The 14890-nt window shown below is 34.3% G+C and overlaps 1 protein-coding gene across 1 annotated transcript; it reads right to left on the bottom strand.

The window, feature by feature from the left end:
• Positions 1–3064: 3064 nt before the first annotated feature.
• On the bottom strand, positions 3065–13484 carry LOC101265901 (ycf20-like protein). The gene is made up of 3 exons (XM_004234767.5): positions 13148–13484; positions 11565–11746; positions 3065–3776 (listed from the first exon to the last, which is right to left on the bottom strand). Exons 2-3 carry the CDS (start codon positions 11741–11743, stop codon positions 3332–3334), a joined length of 624 nt encoding a protein of 207 aa, XP_004234815.1. The 5' UTR covers positions 11744–11746; positions 13148–13484; the 3' UTR covers positions 3065–3331.
• Between the last annotated feature and the right edge of the window lie 1406 nt (positions 13485–14890).

The following is a 14890-nucleotide window of genomic DNA, read 5'->3' as shown; positions in this document are numbered from 1 at the left end:
AATTATTTTGTTAGATTATCAATTTGTGATAGTTCTCCTAGTTAATAGACTTATATTTCATAGATTTCAAATAGATTCAATGTTTTCCTCTTATATTAGGGTTAATAGCATTTTTTATCCTTCAATTTTAGTAAATTTTGATTTTAGTCCATATAATATTTCACTAACCACATTTTAACCTTTAATGTATAATTGAATTGTGCACTTTTGATCCTTTTACTTATAAATATTTATACATATACTATTACTAGTAATTGTTCAATCACTTAAATATTCATGTACTCTGTCAATTTTATATGATTACACCTTATTTTACAATAATATTTTTCATATATAGTTAAATGTACCATGTTCTCTACATAAATAAATGAACCAATAGGCAATAGCACACATTTAATTTCATTGAAGAATAAATATATTGGATCATATATCACAATTAAGACCAAAAGATGAATTACTAATTACTTTGGGAAGAAGTGTAATAATCCCCCCACATTAGGTAGGTTTGGATGGTTTATTCAAAGAAAAATGTTTATCTACATTTTGTTCTGGCCGTCAGTCGAATTTTATCTATAAATGAATTAGATTAGAAATCTTGAGACTTCTTTCAAGTGTGTTTTGCTGAAAATTTTATCGCCAATCATCAACATCTTTCCAGGAATAGATCAGAGGACCCTCAAAATAATCCATTAAGGTTAGATTACTACTTTCTTTTATTGAAAAATAATCACTTTATATCAATTTATCGTGATTAAATCTAAGTAAATTTTTCCTAATTTAGGCACAAAATATAAATTTAGCTTTGTTAGATTGTCAATTTATGGTAGTGCTCCTAGTTGATAAACTTTCATAAATTTAGGGAAAGAAGATTATAATTTGTAAAACTAGTGGTTAAGAACAAATAAAAATTAATGAATGAGTCTTCAGAAAAATTATAAATATACAAATTGTATATTTCCACTTCCATAAATGATTGAATAATCGGAAAATGGTCAAAATAGTTTAATATATTTTTTTATTTATTAGATATAATTTTTATCCTTTCTTTTATTTAATGGATCAAATTTATTAGTGTCTTCAAACTCCTCCTTAATTGATATCATTTGTAATTTTTAAAAAATAATGAAGAAAAAAACACAAAATTAGAATTCAATATTAAAATCAATTAAAACCTTTAGTGACAATATTCTGGACTTTTGAGGCGATTTGTGTCGCCGCTAAAAGTCTAGTTCTTTTGTAGTAAAATCCTAGTTGACAATGCTTAGGTGGAGGGATAAGTTCCACATGAATTGCCACATCACTAAAACATTGGGGTGTTAATTCTTGTGATAACAATGGAGGCAATTTTTATCCCAAAATATAACAAAAAATATAACTGATCTATTTTGCATAATTCATGAGCAATTTTGACCTTTTCCAATAGAATAATTTCCATATGAATCAATCACAAGAATACATACAAACTTTCCACTTGTTTTCTAATAAAATGAATGGAAACAAGACATATCTCTTACTTATGCATGCTTTTTTAAAAGGCCATAAAGAAAGTTAATTAAGTAAAAATTTCATAAATTTTATAGTGTTAAGTGTTAATTACATATTATTGCTATTCTTTTGAAAATTATAAAAATTCCTTAAAATTGTAGGATCTCAAATACATAAGGAAACCTGTGGATACATAGCTCACGGATTGTGAATAATCCATTACTTAAGGGGATAACTGAGAGGGATAGGGATGTATCTGAGATGGGAGAAATAAAGTCAAGAAGGAATAAAAATGTAAGAGAGAGAGGATAGAAATATGTTCAAGAAGAGATTTTTGTAATTCTTTTAAATGGTAGAAAATTTTAGAGATAAGTAAGACATGTATTTAAATATTTTTTTCAATAAAGTATGCACAAATAATGATTTTTATCATTCATGGCAGTTAAACTAACAAAGTCAATTCTACTAAAAAGCTACTGTCTTAATGAAATCAAATCAAACCTCTCCATTTCACCTAATTTGGTTCACTTTCATATTCAGTTATATTTTCTTATCCTCAAATATGGCAGCTTCAACTTGTCATTGTTGATAATCCTCACATTGTATCTAACTATTGTATACTATCTAAATAATAATAAAAATAAAGTATATACATGACACGAGATCTGAAAATCATGATAATGATGCGATTAATATTATCTGAATTAAAGTTACTCATTTCAAAGGCCAAAAAATAACTAATAGGAGAGGACATATCATATTTCAAAAAGCAACTTGGAGAGGCTAAGAATTGCTAATAACTAAAATCTGGGAAAAACACTTAAATCATAAAATAAATCACATTCGATATACATGGTTACAGATTTTGAAGAAACAAAAACAGAACATTTAACAAACCTAACATCAAAGAGGAATTGGGATTCAGTTACTAAATCTTGAAGCAAAACTAATGACTAAGAAATGAGTCGTTACATCAATATAATTTACAAATTGAAATTGTGCTCTTAATATAAAATTTTGAGTAAAGAACCTCACAAAATTCAATGATAAGTTGATAGAAAAGCACATGTGACCATTCCATGGTTCAGCTTTTAAGATCATATAATTGCAAATGATTCACATGACATATTCACTTTTCAATATATTTCAAAGTTTCAAGGGACACACCAAACAACCTTATCAAAATTGAAGTGTAAGTTGTATATTTCATTAGATGACATGCATTACATTTAATATTGACACACCAAACAAAAAGATAAATGGTTTATAACTTGCGGTCTTGATTGTCCCAAATTATTCAATTCAGGAATTGATTAAACATAAACAAAGGTGTTGATTAGAACAAAACTAAATAAATAAATATATAATCAAGAAATGTAAGTTCAACATGAGAAAGTTGTTTGTAATATGTAGGAGGATTATATTAAAGATTAGTATACTACAACCTATGTCTAATTTTATTTTTTACTGAAGTAAAATTTGATTAATAAATGTTGCATTTTTAAAGAATATTTTTGTGATGGTGTATTATATATATGATTTTATAAACTTTATATAATTGTATAAAGAATTGAGACAATTTTAATAATTTTACCACTTATGAGATTTTTATTTTTATGAGAAGACATAACATAAAAAGTCCAAATTACATGTCCAAACAAAATTTCAGCTTCATCTCACGATTTCATATCATAATTTTAAACACATCCTATATGATACCATCTGGGACAATAATTAACTAACTATACAATAGTGTACAAGTAGTTTTACTTTTATTAAGATCAATAAACCAGTCCCATGGAAGGGAGATTGCATCAGTATTGACCTCAGATATTATAGAAAGGTATCAACTGCCTAGTTTGAAAGCATCAACAAAGAGACCTAGAATAACACCTGCTTTCCAGTAGTTCACCATTGAAATCAGAGACTGCAATCTCCTGGATGGAAGAGAAGGAGGTTTTTTATACATCAGCATTCCGATTCCCTCAATTGCAGCGACAACGACACCTGCTACTAATACATCCCAATCACCAGTCTGTCCTAGAATTGTAGCCAAGGCATTTGCCGTATAAAAACCTAAGAGAAGCAGAAATACTTTCATAGGAAAATTTTTCCGAGCTGAATTAAGCTTCCCCAAGAACTGCCTGCCACCAGCACCAACTATCCTCCCCAAACGAGTTCCACCTAGATCACGACCATCACCATTGAGGCCATCTTGATCGTCACTACTGGGAATGCTTCCTGTATCCAGAGCAAATGCTATTCTTGAACCACGTCTTCTTGTCCAGGACCTGTTTTTGCAAAACAAAGTTTTGGTTAATCATGTGAAAATGAGAAAGTTACAAAACCAAGACAAATGAATAAGTATTTTTACCACAAATGTATCTCGTTGATTTTCTCCATCTCGATCCCTATTGACTTAGTAAAGCACGTGAACCCTCACTCTCAATTTCTCGAACACACTTCCAGCATAATTTTTTATTTTTTATTTTTGATGAAGTGTTTATAAATCACAAAGGTGTCAAGGAGATGCATAGTTATAAAAGAAGATATAACAGCTCATACAAACCTATCATAAGTCTAAAGAGCTGACAAATTCAAAGGTCTATTGTAAGACTAAGGGGCTAATAAGATCCAGAAAGGAATCTGGGTTATTCAGTGGTAAGATTAATCTAGCTATAAAGATTAGTCAGGCATCTTGCCTTGAGATTGGAACTGGTAGTTGCAATACCATCAAAACATCTTTGGTTCCTTTCCAACCGAAAGCACCACAAAATACAAGCAGGAACCATAGACCATAGACCAGATTCTACTGATAGCATTCCCAACTTTCCAAGATCTCCAACAGCCTGACAGTGGGAGCCATAGGCCATTGTAGACCAAAAAAAAGAGAGGAACACACTTCACACATCTGTAGCAACTGGACATTATAAGAACAGGTGGTTAATGGACTCAGAGGTACAATGGTACAAGTAACATCTCTTTAGCTAAAAGAAAATTTCCCTTCCATGAGATTGTGTGGAGTTGACAAGCTCCTTTTAAGGTGATCCAGCAGAAACAGGAAACTTTTGGTGGTAATTTAGTTTTCCAGATGAGCTTCCAAGGCCATTGGTCAATCAGGTCATTGTTTGAGCTCAGAAGCAAGTAACCTTCTCTGACATAGTCGAAGTAAGAACCATCCTTGTTACTACCCCACTTAAGTCTATCACTTCTATGAGCGAGAACTGGACTGCTCTGCTATCTCCCAATCAATGCTATCATGTCCTCCATTCCTCAGTCATTTAGGTGTCTTCTTAAATGCAAATTCCATGAGTTGTCCTCCAGTTCTGAGCAAATCATTGATCTGGATTAATAGTTATAGGCACCAACCTGGGAAGGTATCCTTAGAGAGTAGTAGAGCCAAGCCATTTGTCTTTCCAGAATAGAAGATGAACTCATTTCCACTTGGAAGGAACGGTCGAGAAAGAACTCATCTCACAATCTCATGATTTCTTTCCACAACCCACACCCATAAGGAGTTGAGACTTGGTTGGAGCACCAATGGCTAGTGCTGCCAAATTTAGCTTGGATAATCTCCTTCCAAAGACCAGCATCATCATTATTAAACCTCCAATTCCATTTCATTGACATACATCTGTGGTGTATTGCTAAATCCTTTAAACCAAGACCGCCTAGATGCTTTGGAAGAGTTTATTTGGCCTACTTAACTAGATAAAACTTGTGACTTTCACTATTACCACAAAAAGGACCTCCTTAACTTATCAAGTTGATATTGAACCTCTTTTGGTGTTGGTATTGGGAACAAAGACATGAAATAAGTTGGAATACTATCTAGAACATTATTGATCTACCACCAAGAGAAAGAAATTGTAGTTGCCAGGAGGCCAATCTTTTCTCAAACTTTTCAATGACCACATTCCAAATCTCTACTGAAGTCCTTGACAGGTAGTGGGGAAGTGCCAATGCTACAACACATAATGTTGGCTAGAATCTCTAGTTCTGGGACCATATTGACAGGGTATATAGTGCAACTCGACATGTAAATGTGGAGCCCAGGTAAGGCTTCAAAGATAAAAAGGGTGAAGTTGAGTCGTTGAGATACCTCACTTGAGACTCCTCAGCACCACAGGAAATAAGAGTGTCATCAGCAAAGAGAAGATGAGAAACAAGGAATGTAACACCACAGTCCAATCTATTGCAATTGTTTTGCCTTTTCCAGAATGCTACTGAGACCCTCCATGGCCAGAATGAAGAGAAGGGAGATAGGCTGTCACCTTGTCTTATCCCTCTCAAGGGGAAAAGAAACCTACTGGACCTCTGTTGACCACAACAGAATATATAACTGTTGAAAAGCTGTATATGATCCATTTCTCACCAAACCCCATTTGCCTTAGGATAGAAATGAGATATAGTCAGTTCAGCTTGTCAAAGCCTTCTCTATATCCAGCTTGAATAAGAGACCAGGGACACCACTTTTTTGCCTCCATTCCAATACTTCATTTGCGACTGTACCTGTGATCCGTAAGCCTCTAATAAAAGCATTCTGATAGCCTAAGACAAATCTCCCAATCACTTTTTCAATCTTTCTGTTAGCTTTGCTACCAACTTGCTGACACTACCAATAAGACTGATAGGTCTAAAGTCTTTAAGTTCTATAGCACCTTTGTTATTATAGATAAGGACAAACAAACAGCATTGGAAGACTTAATCATGGTGCAATTGTTGTGAAAATAATGAAAGGTAACCATAATGTCATGTTTAATAGTGTCCATTTCTAATAGAAGGCCATCGGAGCTCTTGTCAACACCTCCTCTTCTTCAAAATGGTTGTTCAGGAGCTACCTTATTGTTTTGGTTCAAACAATTGTAGCCTTAAAAGGTTACTGTAGGCCTCCAAGCTTCATCCTCTTGATATAACTTCTAATAGAAGTCAAGAATAGCCTCTTTTACTTGCACTTGTCCTCAATAATGATCTCCCCCGCCTTCAACCTAACAATATAGTTGTAACTCCTATGAAAGTTAGAAGCTTTTTAGAAGTACTTAGTATTTCTGTCCTCTTCTTTCAACCACAGGCATCTTGATTTCAACCTCCCAAATGTTTCCTCAGCCTTCGCTAACAGTTGGATTCCAGTTTTAATTGCAATAATTGTTCTTTTCAGCTGGAGTCTGCAGCCTTCCTTCAGTGTCCTGTTCAAGAATTAAAATTTCTTCCAAAGCTTTTGTGGTAGAAACTTTGCCAAAAAACTCCATATTCCATGTAATCGCTCTTCAAGGATTTCAACTTCTAAAAGAGGATGAAATCTGGAGAACCATTAACCACATAGGCTTGCCACCACTACTTTTCTGAGTCAATAAATCCTGCATACTGGAGCCACATATTCTCAAATTTTGAAATAAGAAGGTTTATTTCCAGTCACCACTTTCTAAAAAAAATGTGTTTATGATCCGAAATAACCTAGGGGAGAGCCAATTGTTTCATAGAACCAAAAGCATCATTCCATTCATAAGATTTGAAGAATCTATCAGTCTAGAGGCTTGTAGTGTGTTTTCCCCCTGGTCCAGGTATAGAAGGCCCCTTGCAATGGTAAATCAACTAAGCCCATGTCTTGATAAATTCATAGAAGCATTCATGGCCCTAGATCTTCTTACACAATTGAATCTTTCACTTTCAAATCGACATACATTAAAATCTCCTCCGATGACCAAACTTTCATTCTAAAGACCCCTTACATCAGCTAATTCATTCCAGAAGTCATCCCTTTCCCTATTAGTGTGTGCCCCATAGGCACCAGTAAAGCAGAACCTGAAATCAGTTTGAACACCTTCCATCATAACTGACAATGTGTTGTCCTTATTGAGCCTCAATACAACTCCATTGTCTTTTATTCGAAAAATATAATTATGCCACCCTCTATTGGCGTTGGCTTCCAATTCCACCCATTCAACCCATTTCGAACCCCATAACTGTCCAGTTATCTCCACAGAATATCCTTTGATGTTAGTTTCTGCACTCACAGGATGTCAGGCTTCCACATCTGGATAGGAGAATTGATAGTGCTCCTCTTACTCATATCGTCAAGCCCCTCACATTTTAGCTAATGATCTTGACTTTCATTTATGGAAGAGTTTGAGATGCCTGCCCCTGTTGGGGCAACACCCCAATTTCTTTTTCTCTGTTTCCCCCTTTGCTTTTCGTTTCTTAGCCTTGCTACTTCTCCCATTTTGCTGCTGCAATGTAGAGTGTCTTTTTTTGCTCCATACACATAATCATATCGAGGATTTCATGCTTGAAATCGGAAGAGTTCACCCCAAAGCCATACATGCCTTAGACATGGCAATTTTAGTTCAGCTTGATGTCTCAACTCTCAATATGGTAATTTTAGTCCAGCTCGATGTCTCAATATGGTTGGAGTATGAATAGCCTGGTGTATATCATGATTATAACCATCCCATGTTGATTGCAAAGTATCATTGCCAAATGAAGGGGGAACATCAGAACCCTGTAATTGGGCAAGTAAGATTCTGGGTACAAGAGGGAGAGTGAGAAGTGAGAGGGAATGCATGTACTATGCTTCATCATCTGCATTGTCGTTATCTTCCATGGTACCATCGTGATCAGCTTTGATAAAAAGTCGACTAGTTGTCGTTGCTGGATTTATACAGGAATTTTCAGCTAGCCCCATCCCTTTTGTGGACAAAGTAGAGTTTACTGATAGAGAGATTGGGCTGACCCTTTTGATTTTAACTCATGTAATTGTCGCCTTGAACTTGCTCCTGCTGTTGGGCTAAAATAAAGGCTGACCCAACCATAGGATATTCAAAATTTAAAAACTCTGACTTTGCAGGCGTGAGACACACTGAATCAATGGTCTTGGACTGCTGTCCCTGTGGCCCTTCCCGGGAAACTGGAATTATTGCAACAGCATCGACAACTGTAGAGATCTCAAAAATCCAATCCTCCATTTTCGGGTCAATCTTTCTTGGAATCTCCTGGTTAGAGTCAGTGATGCAAGTACGAACACAATATAGCTGATTCCTTTTCTTTGTGTCCTCATCAGTGTCCACACAACCACCCAAGAATTCCCGATGAATTCCATGTTTTTTTGGGACCAATCATTCAAAGGAATTGTGGAACACTCATCTATCGCTAAGCAGGCTTTGTTATTGCAAGTTGAGTTCCGACCACCGGAAATCACCGTTCAAGAGTGGGACTTCTTCCGTTCCAAAATGAGGTACCTATCTTTACCCTCACGCCTAGATGGAAGTTCAAATAGAAATTGGTTGTGAGAGGTAGGAGTGACCCTCAGCCAATCACCCATTTTTACCCTCTCCGCCTCCTGCCTCAACAGAAGTTCAAATAGGAATTGGTTTGTCAGAGATAGGAGCAACCCTCAACCCTGTCGTTATCTTCCATCTGCTTAGGAACTATTTTTTAAAACTTCAATTATGTGCACAAGTTGAAAGGGTCGTTGGTGGTTCCCAAAAGACTACAAGAAAGAAACAAATTTGTGGATTCCGGTTTGTCTTGATGTGCCAGTTCCAGCCAACTCTGTTTGCATGCAGCCTCATAAGAAGACTTACCCAGGGTTCTGAACCTTTGAAGAGCTGGGTTCGTCGGTTTGCCCAACAGTCTTTGAAGCAATTTCACACCAACCAATAATAATAGCACTTTTCCTGTCTCCCCTCCAAGTCTCAATACGTAGAAAGTGCCTATAAATATTCTAATTTTGATATGCCCTATGTAGACCATTACATTGCCTTCTTCTCCTCTTCTGTAGAAGTTTTTAGAGCCCCGAGAAGCCTGTTATAACACATTGCAAACCCATCTCAGGTTGCTTTCATCGATTTTTATTTTGCTGGGGAATAGACTGTTTTGTTCACTGAATAAGAACCACCTAAACTGGCCTTCGCTAATATTCTTAAATTCAAAAGATTTATCACCTGAAAAGATGAAACAACTCCCACCCATAATAAAGAAGAAAGAAAATAAAGGAGGGGGATTTTTGGGCTATCGGAGTGACCACCGGAGAGAGAAACTAAGGCCCAGAAGGGAGTCCTTGAAAGATGTGTCTGGCAGCAAATTCTGACCAAATTTTATATTTTGTTCTCTTATTAGTTAACTTTGCATGGATTTCAAAGAATGCAGGTATTATGCAACAACCACCCTCCAGCATATTATTGACATTGTTTCAGAGAGAACAATTTATTGTTTATTGGAGAAAAGCAACACCAGAGTTTCTTATAAAAGTAAGCCTTCGTATTGACAGTCTCATTCGACCTTCATATTGACAGAAGTCACATTCGACCTCATACAAGCTAAACGTTAAACAGACTTTCAAAGCATAAAAAGAATTAGTTATTCAAAGTGGCACAGACACAAACACTAGCACAATTGGACGGCGAGACAGATAGGTTGATGATAACTCTTCGATCTTTTTTTAAAGGTAATGATTGTAAACACACCACACCACAAGGGGAGTACTGTACATTATGTACATGTGTGAGGAAAACAGTATGACCCTCTGCTAAACTTAGAATCTTACGAACTCTATTAAAGTTTCTATCTCGTTAGTAGCATATTCCAGTTTGCACTAAGAATTAAACTACAAAAGATAATCTAGCTATACAAGTTGTTTAATGTTTTCAAAGTTGCTTCTCAGATTCGGGGTAATATGCTTTGGAAAGAGTACAGCAAAGGGGAATCCTCAGTCAAATCTTGTTACAGAATTATGTCGAAGGAAGACCAACTCCAACATATTAAGCAATGTCCCTGGAAGCATACCTTGGAAAGTTCTTTGAAAAAATGGGGAATATGACAGTAGTAAGACACAATTATAAATTTATAATATTAATCTTTTATATACTGTTACACTTTATGGATAATATAGATTCTAACCACAATACATTCAAGTAATTCAATATCTCTATATAATTTAAATAATCAACCATGCCTAAATACTAAAAGAGCAAAATACAAAACAATAGATATCTAAATCTATGAGCAAATTCTCCTCTTCTTTCTGATTTGGGGCCTGATCCCGTAAAAGAAATAGATATTCCATATATACATTTGGGTGTGTCACAAAAAACCTCACATATCACTTGAAACATCTTGTTTTCTACACCTCAGAAAAGAATCTGAACAAAATAGTAAAAGGGGAAGCAACATTCAATTGGTTTCCTGTTGAGCGACATGAGTTTTGTCTCTCAAGAAACTAACACAATTACACAAGTGTCCAATTTTTAAAACATTAAGCAATAATCAGAACACAACTTTGTGCTGGCAACGGAAACCTATCTAGTGGTAATCAAATATTTTGGATTCATACTCCAGCATACTGCACAAGTCAAATTCATTATCAAGAAAATTGTTAATGTGATTCCATGCGGAGATTGATGTAAAGATGCACACAAATGATTTGGTATGGGATTGCGGTGTAGTTGATTGAAATCAATGAAAGACTAACTAATGCACATACATGTCTACACACAAAAGTTTGAAGAGCAAAGTTACAAGCTTGCAACTTTTATGAGATATGACAAATGTGTTGTTAATCATACTACAAAAATCATGTGGTCCAGGAGATAAAATAAAGTTTAGGAACTAGTAAAAAGAATATAGTGCCTTGAGAAACTCACCATGCAATTTTTTCTGTAAGTATAAAATCCTAATACTTCTAAACCTAGAGCAAGGATCTTCCCTGGCTCACTTAGTTAATCCTATGCCTACATCACTAGAGACAGTTTAAACAATGTCCTACCTGCAGCAAAAGCAAGGAGGAAAAAAAAGGGAATTCCACCCTTCACCAACTTTTGGCCAAAGAGTGGGGGGATTGAAAATGCTCAAATACCTTCAAACTTCTACAATTAGGAAAATTGATTGCAAATTTACTTCCAGTTCTTCTCTCAATGTCAATCTGAAAAACTAGTTTACTTCCATAAAGGGTCCTATTGCACATTCGGAATGCAACTGAAATCATTTTGAGGAGCAAAAGTTTAAACCATGAAACAAATTATTTTTCAGAAACTAATGTCATGTAAATATTTACATGATTCAAAACCAAAATTTTTGAATGTTACCTAATAGTAGGAGATGTCATACAGTTTACACCAAACTTTGAAATTTGTTCAGTAACTTCTAGTCTGTTGGAGAAATCCAGGATAGATGAACTTCTTGAAATTACAAACAATTGTCCAAAGCTTTCATTCTCGGCTGCTGGCAAAGACTGCAACATGATTGCCTTCATTCTATAAGCCATGAACTGTAAAGTATACAAAAGAAACAATCAGAAACTACTTGATGCTACAACAATGTGAAACAAAAGAAGGGCCATGAAAGAATCAGTGTGATTTCTGTATGTATATAACATTCAAAGTTTTCAAAGTAAAGGCCTACTGCAGACATCCCAGGCTGCACTATCAATTTGACAAACTATTTGCTGGATCTCAAACCAGATAAAATACTCTTGAACGTATTCCAACAAAATACAAGCATTCTTCATGTCATCATTCAGAAAAACAAGTAGCGAGGTCAGGAGTTCACATTATGAACGTGCCGTTTTCAATTTGCCGACCAAACTTAAGCATTCACATGTGTGTACCACCTTGATTAGCAACTTGGTCTCTATATTTGATAGACAATTCTTTGTGACGGAAACTATTTTTCAGAAGGAAATCATCGCTGCGACCATTCTATGTAAGAGTCCTACATCGAAGGGAAAGCTTTAAATTTCCCCAATAAGTGGCTCAGTCACAAGTGTCTTAAGTACAGGTTTTAATAATGAAATAAATTACTTATCCAGAGAATCTGAAGTGGTTCAATCATAACCAATTCAATCAATTGGTTTTTCCTGATAAATCATAGGTTTAGTGTCTACACCCCAATGGTGTTATTTTACCAAAGCACAACGTGACAGCACACATCAAGCCCATAATTCTGAAGCATAATCACAATGTCATAATGGATGGTTTACATCCTCCCAACACATTTTACACAAGCAACACCAGCTGACCACAAATAATATAGTGTCTTGAGAAAATCAGAATGGCTCTACATGCAGAACATCACATCAAGAATGACACCTTCTCCGGAGTCCTATATCTCCATAAAACTTTTCACATAGGTCTACTATTTCCTCTGGTGCATAGATGACTATATAGGACTTCCCCAAGAACTTTTCAAGGATGACCCTCTCCAAGCTGGTTATAAATGAAAAGGCTCTCGCTAAGAACTGCTCCACTTCTAGACCCATCTCATAAGATATGCATTCAATTTAAGAACTATCTTCATCTAAAGTTAAAAGTTGCAATCTCCCAATTTGTCAACTGTTCACTAGAACACTTATATTAGAAAAACTTAGAATAAGCGTTTTTTATTCTCTAACAAACGGAAGTAATGCAGATATGAGTAAACTAGTTAGCGTTGTTTCCTTTGCTGAATTCAAACTTTGGCCTTCCATAGTTTTCATTACACTTGATGACCCCATTTGCAGTAGACAATTAAACCAGAAAAGTTCCTATTTTTCCTCCCATTATCCAGATAAAATTATCAAAATTCAACTTCACAATACGGGCAAATAAGCTGCAAAATATTTACTGTATTCGAAATTCGAACAAAATCATACATAATTGTAATTGCGTGTGTGAAGTGGGAGGGAGGTTACCTTAAGAAATCCACTACAATAACTGTTGCCTTTTACCAATGCATTTAGAGAGAGATAAACTCTATTTGCTTCAGCCCTTTTCTAGGAAAAGCTTGTGGTTTATGAATATGGCGGAGAATGATTGCAGAGCCACACAGAAAGAGGGTGTGGCCTGAGACGGCGACTCAGATTGGCGATAGTTGGACTTTTAACAAATACGCCCGAGTAACTGAATCTCAATTCCACTCATTTTCTTTCACAAAATATAACCAAATTATTAGTTTGATTCGCAACTCTTTTAATTTCATTAATAAAATTTAGATCTATACTTAACAAGTGAGAGTTTTTGAATAAAATCATCTTTTAATTATGATTTAGATTTATTGTATAAGTTAGTAAAAAACATATTTTTACTATTCAAAAAATAACAAGAATCATCCTTAATCCTATTTAAATATGTTTTCTTAATTTGGCCACGAGGAAAAGATTAAAGTTACCTTAAAAGAATAAAGATATGGATAGAAAATGAATCTTGAATTTAAATTTTGTGTGTTGTTAGTTTATAGAGTAAGGTTTTTTTGCATCATCAGGTAAATTGACTTGCACCAATACATAAGTTTTGAAATATTTATATCCGAAGGTTAGAAAGTTTATGTAAAAGATCATTTCAAATATTACATCCAATTATTTAGAGATTTTCTTTAGTAAATATTGAGGGTATATACTATACATACAATGTTCACATTTTATACTATGTACAAAAAGATCGAAAATTTAGTGAAATTATGTAGGTATTAAGGTGATTAAAATAAAAATAATAATTACTTTATTTAAAATTTTTGAAGTTGGAGTAGTATTCGATTTTCTCAAAGAATATTTAGAATTTTAATATATTGGGTCTGAATATAATTTAAACCCTGAATTTTGAAAAATTAAAAAGAAATCACCTGACTTGATTAGTTTAAGTTTAACCATGTGCATATATATTCATTCGACTTGACACATTTTTGTTGAATTTTGGGGCATGAGTTTCTTTTTTAAAAAAAAGACAAAAGAATGAATCTTGCAACTTTTTGGATAGTTCAAGGATTTTTTTGTTCACTTATATAACACAAGAGTGTACTTTAGGTTTTGATGATACTCCAAGGATGATTTTAGCCAAAAATTCTAATAAGTGATCTCAAACTTTTAATCAGAAAAATGTTGAAAATACATATAAATTTTGTAAGTATTTAAGGGTTCATTTTACTCATATTATAAGATTGGTGGTTATTTAAGCAACTTTCATATAGCAAACACAAAAATCATATTTATATGTTATAATTATACGTTGCGTAATTGCACTTCGCAATAAAATTTGCAATGTTATTTTCGTTATACTTCTATACAAAAAGCAATGACTATTTCGCTATACATATATACAAAAGAAACAATTGTATAATTCGTTGTCTCCTCTTCAAATTTGTATAATTCCGCTGGCAAGCCATTTGTATAAATTTATTCAGTCTCTCGTTTTTATAAATCATTGTCATCCTCTTAATTCAATTTTATGTGTTTGTATATTTGTATAAAATCAACTGCATTGAAATAAAACGTTTTGTATATCAAACATCGTTCTCTCTCTCGCTTTATACAAATATAAACTATACAATGTATTTTATATAATTTGTGATTGTATAAAGCGACAAAGAGAGAAAGACAAAAAAAAACTAGACAAGAAAATATTTGTACTGTATAATTATAAGTGTATAGGACGAAGATATA

This window comes from Solanum lycopersicum, chromosome 3 (assembly GCF_036512215.1).
Source record: "Solanum lycopersicum chromosome 3, SLM_r2.1".
NCBI classification, from domain to species: Eukaryota; Viridiplantae; Streptophyta; class Magnoliopsida; order Solanales; family Solanaceae; genus Solanum; species Solanum lycopersicum.
Note: the sequence above shows the minus strand (reverse complement) of the source record. Positions and strands in the feature narration are given on the sequence as shown.